The sequence below is a fragment of the Mercenaria mercenaria genome, chromosome 4 (assembly GCF_021730395.1).
Source record: "Mercenaria mercenaria strain notata chromosome 4, MADL_Memer_1, whole genome shotgun sequence".
In the NCBI taxonomy this organism is placed as follows: domain Eukaryota; kingdom Metazoa; phylum Mollusca; class Bivalvia; order Venerida; family Veneridae; genus Mercenaria; species Mercenaria mercenaria.
In genome coordinates, this window is record NC_069364.1 from 54,400,758 (window position 1) to 54,406,302 (window position 5,545).

General features: G+C 35.8%; 1 protein-coding gene across 1 annotated transcript; it reads left to right on the top strand.

Moving 5' to 3' along the window:
- Positions 1 to 1,195: 1,195 nt before the first annotated feature.
- Positions 1,196 to 5,545, top strand: LOC128556755 (uncharacterized). The gene is made up of 5 exons (XM_053542427.1): positions 1,196 to 1,306; positions 2,173 to 2,440; positions 2,798 to 2,953; positions 3,259 to 3,413; positions 4,365 to 5,545. The coding sequence occupies exons 1-5, from the start codon at positions 1,246 to 1,248 to the stop codon at positions 4,751 to 4,753; spliced, it is 1,029 nt and encodes a 342-aa protein (XP_053398402.1). The 5' UTR covers positions 1,196 to 1,245; the 3' UTR covers positions 4,754 to 5,545.

A 5,545-nucleotide genomic window follows, 5' to 3' on the forward strand; every position in this document is an offset into this window, starting at 1 on the left:
TGCAATTACAGAAACCGTTAGCGAACAGCATGAATCCTTATAAAAATGTGCAAATGCGCAGGCTGGTCTGGTTCCATTCTTGTCACAAATGCACTATGTTGGTTTTTCTCATGGTGCGGCTCATCTATTGTTCCTGTTTTAGATGATACTCAATACAATTTAAGAAATTCGGAAAATATCCATGATGTACCTGCAAATACATTACATTTCTACACTATCATCATTTAAAAGTAATCTAAACAAAAACAAGTGACGCACTTCAGGATACTGTTACACCGAACACAAGAAATACGCAACTATGTACTAAATGCAGTGTGACGAATCATCATTTTTTCCTAAAATATCTCTGATCAATGTATGACATATATATTAATGTATATACTTTATTTTTAGTTATTAATATACATGTATTTACACTGAAACATGTATAGTACTGGTTGGTGTGAAACAATGCATTTTTTTACAATTATCTAAGATATATACTCTTTACTGTTAAAAGAGTTTTATGTCAATAAAACTCAAATCCGGTATATTTGTTTTTATTTTTCTGCCTTAAGTTAATAAGCAAGATTAAACGAAAAAATGTATAGATGAAAACACAATAATTTTATTTTATTCCATTATGTAAAAATCCAATAACAGTAATTGCACGTTTATGTTTAAATTATCTTATCATTTTTTGTAAGTACATGACATTTTGTATTGTATATAAATACAAAACTAGTGTGGCCTTTTTTATTTGTATGATATAAGCAGATATTGTTTGCCAATAAAACCAAATTTTACGCAAGTTAAGTTGTTGCAGCTGTAAGAATGTACCAATATCCGTACAACTGTTAATGTGTGCCGAGTAAGTCATCCGTTCCAGTTGGTTAAAGTCAGTTTCCTGTAGATGATGTATAAGAAAAACCTGATATACACAGGTACGACCAATCCAGAACATCCCCATGGAATGTCAAAGCCAACTTCTTGATATAGTGATACAGCCACATTGTCATCTACCCGATAGCGAGACGGCCTACAAGTATATCTGCAACAAAATCAGATAACGTTTTTCAAATATCTAAAGAATGTTACTTGTGAACCATAGTCCCAAAATGATTCATTTGAAATCCCGCTGTAGAACTATAGTTCTAACTGTCTTAGGTTATTAAAATTGTATTTATAGCAGACAACTAATGTCCGGGAGAAAAAAGGGTATTTTTTGTTGTAAGTAAATATTTCATATCTGCCTCAGTTGTTCACATGTCAACGATGATTTCGCAGGTGGCTCTGTGGGTTCTTTTTTTCGGCTACGATTTAAATTGTAAGTTGTACTTTTTATATTTTTTATAAAAGATACAACAGTGTAACACATAATTTCATCTATACCAGGAAAGATTTTTTCTATTTCACTTTTAAACATGACTTTTGCAATTGTTGTTTACATACTTCGTACGATTCTCGAGCATGAAATGAGCCGCATCATGTGAAAACCAACACAGTGGCTTTGCGACCAGCATGGATCCAGACCAGCCTGCGCATCCGCGCAGTCTGGTCAGGATCCATGCTGTTCGCTTTCAAAGCCTATTGCAATTAGAGAAACAGTTAGCGAACAGCATGGATCCTGACCACTGCAGACTGCGCGGATGCGCAGGCTGGTCTGGATCCATGCTGGTCGCAAAGCCATTATGTTGGTTTTCTCATGACGCGGCTCAAATATTCCTAGGTATAAAAAGTTATTTTAAGTGTTATGTGCAGCCCTTTTGCAGTGTAGTGATGAACTTTCTTCTATTACGGGAGAGAACGAAAACTTCGTGATGGCCCGCTGAGATACTTTGATAATTGTCTGTCGTATGTTGTTCTGCCCTCTACAAAGTGACAGAGTGCATTCCGCGGCATAAGGGTCGTTAGGTGTTCTTTAAATTGTTGTAGCTCTAAGAAATTTTCGCAATTTTTAAAACTTCCTAGTGGTTTGTCTGGCACTGACCGTGAAAGCGGAATGCTTCACATTTGTCCCCGTTGTAATTTTTGTTTATCTTTGTATAATTATGTGTTTCTGTGTTCCACCTACTGTTGGTATATAATATGCAGGAATTAGTTTTGACTATTGACCAGCAAGCTATTTAATAAGTATATATTATGGATGATGCATTATAGTAATCATGCAACAGCGTATGTCTATTTGCTAAGGTCTGTCGAACGGTGAAAGTAACATATCAGCAGGCGTAAACAGCGACAAAGAGATTGTGTCAGGTGAATTGCACGCATTATCAAGACACCAGAGAGATGCAGATATCCCTCTAGAACATACACGTGCATGTGGAATTCCCCCAGTTCAGATTGATAAGAGATTTTACTGGTGTGACAACGGAGTGATTGTTGCCTTTACAACAACCGGAAGTACAATGAGTAAAAGCATGGCCTCAACAACTACTTCGAAACCTCCAGGCAGTTGCAGGTATATAACCATATAAATGCATTTACAAATATATCAAATAATTGAACCATATCAACGCAATTACACATACATATGCAGTTTGTTTTGTTAAGAAATGTTAGTGAACTAACGTATACAATTTCATGCGCATTTTGTAGGCCTTTTTTCTTATTTACCAAGACGGAATCATGGAATACACAAAATTTAATATGGATTTTTTTTTCTGAAGAAACATTAACTTTAAAACAAGTTCTGTCGACTAGTAGAATTATACAAGTTGTCGATATAATAATCTTTTTAAATATCGATCCCACCAGATACTTAAATGGTTATCACAAATTTATATGAAAAAAAAAGTTTTTTTTGCTGCATGAGTAGAGGCCTACTGACTTGCAATGGAATACCATTCTGTGGTGCTGACCAAGGATACCGCTGTTGCGGGTTCGAGCGATATAACCCAGAGTTCCAGACTTGTTGTCAATACACCAGTGCCAAATACAAAGTATATGATGATATGCAGGAAAAGAGTCACGTGTAAGTAAAACATTTTGTCACTGTTGTTTCATATCTTAGATGTAGATACTTATATGATTGCAACATAGGATCTAGGAAGAAGGATTCCTTAGGCAACGTGCATATTGTTTATTCCGGCTACGTCATGTCGGTGATACTACCTTTATAGAATAGACTACAGTGTAAAATTATGTTTCATATATTTAACCGGAACAGAAATCGTTTTTAAGCTTTTTTTTTAGCATCGCGATAAAAATCCTGAAACGTTTCCACAGGAGGAGAAACAATAAAACCAAACACAAAGTAGTTTTTTCTTCTATTTGTAGATGCTGTGGCTTGAAAGTATACAAGCGCAATTCGCCCTATACACCATGTGAACACGCGTCTTCAAACAGCAGATTTTTCACAAAACCAGCAAAATTAAAACGGCTTAAAGGTGATCAAGCACTGTGCACAATGAACGAAAACAATACTCTGTATGGTAAGGTTCCAAGCGTTGTAGTAGAGTACAAAAATGCTAAAATATTTTCTATGGGCATCCGTTACCGACCAATTTAGGTCGCTTGGTTCTCGCCTCACGGTTTCGAGCCATAATCACACAAGCCTGAATTGTTATGTAAAGGAAGCAATTCAGCTGGATTGCAGAATATCAGTGGCTCTATCCAGGTACATTCTCATTGCTGTAATAATTCTCCTTGGATTCTGGAACTGTCCCTATGATTAAAGGTAGGAAAGTTGCATTATGATTTGAATTGTGAAGGTGTGACTTATAAACTAAAAAACGAAATGAGCCGTGCCATGAGAAAACCAACATAGTGGCTTTGCGACCAGACTGCGCATCCACCGGTCAGGATCCATGTTGTTCGCTTTCAAAGCCTACAGCAATTAGAGAAACCGTTAGCGAACAGCATGGATCCTAACCAGACTGCGCGGATGCGCAGGCTGGTCTGGATCCATGCTGGTCGCAAAGCCATTATATTGGTTTTTCCACGGCGCGGCTCAAATGATCCTCATATTTCTGATACTGACGTCGAGGAAGTGTTCAAGAACCAACATGTTTATGGATAAAGACCTGGTGACCCCTAAATGATGAAAAAATTATCTGACTTTTTAAAACCACAGGAGTTAGGTGTACCTTAACATGCGTTTTATCCAACATTAGCAGGAAACCAAAGTGTTATCTGTTATGCTTGACATAAAATTTAACATTAGCAGAAACCCATAAAGTTAATCTATGTCATGCATAACAGCTAACTCTTTGGGTTTCTGTGAAACTCACAATTTTACACAACATATTACTAGCATTTCTGAATTCCCTTTGCTTTCTTGGAGAAAGTTTCAAAGTCTAGTTCAAGAAAACAAGACATACAAGACTGATCATAAGAAATTTAAAGATACCTGATACTATAACACCCAAATCGTTGTTTTTCAGTTTACAAGATTGATGTTGAAGTCCAAGTTACCATGGGCAATCGGCGTTACCTCGAAGCTACAATTTCAATGTGGCCGTGGACACCATCATCAAGATCTAAACATAGAACAGACTTGAGAAGTCCTCCAACAAAGAAAGGCTACATGGAAATACCACTTGACAAGTACAGTCCATGGAAGAAGAATTTGATAGGAAGAGGTTTCTTTACAATAACACAGAAAAACTACTTAGAAAAGGTCATTTTCTTTCTTAATCCAAACAACAACATATACAAATGGCCTAAAAGTGTGAAAAGGCAAAGGAAAGTCTCAAATGTGTTAAAGAAAATACAGAGACAATGTAGACGACAAAGAAAACAGGCAGCCAAATTGTCAGGTGGCATTTCTTAGATAAATAATTCTAAGATCTTCATCCGATTGATGTCACTTAATGAGTGAGTGAAAACTAATGAAGTTAAAAACACATTCCAGTAAAAAAACAAATGAAAATTACGTTGCAAATCAATTAATGAATTTAATCTACAAATGTATTAACAATATTTTATTCAGAAGCCAGCATATGCATAATCCAGCTTAAAATAAATTTTCAACGGCTGAATTTAAAACTCGTTATTCCGTTAGAATTAGTCGGACAAGGGAACATTGCAGCTACAATGGACACCGGAAGTGCAAAACCAAACCAGTAGTGATGTACATCTCTGCAGCATGCAAATTTAGAGAACGTGAGCAAGAACTAGAAGGAAATCTAGGACGGCTACTAGTAAACTGAAAGTAAATATAACGGGACCAGAAGGCATTTTAATACATTACGGCGACGGTGGCCATTCATGTTTTAATTTTTCTGTTTCATTTTGTTAAATCGCATGTATGTTAACGCAAATAATATGCAGAGCTCATATTAATATATTCTGTAGGAATTGACTTCAATTCATTTTGTTGTATTTTTGCTTGAATTGAATTTACCTTCTGTTTAAAAGTCCTTGATCTAATTTGATGTGAATTAATTTCACACCAGGTGAATTAATGGGTAGCGACGACGCGTGGATAAATAAGATACATGTAAATTACTTTTCAAGTTATTGTATATTTCTCAGTATTGGTGTTTGAATTTCATATCGTGTGTGTGACATCATTTTAATGTTCGTCATTGCTTTAGTTTTCTTTGTAAATATCTTTATCCAT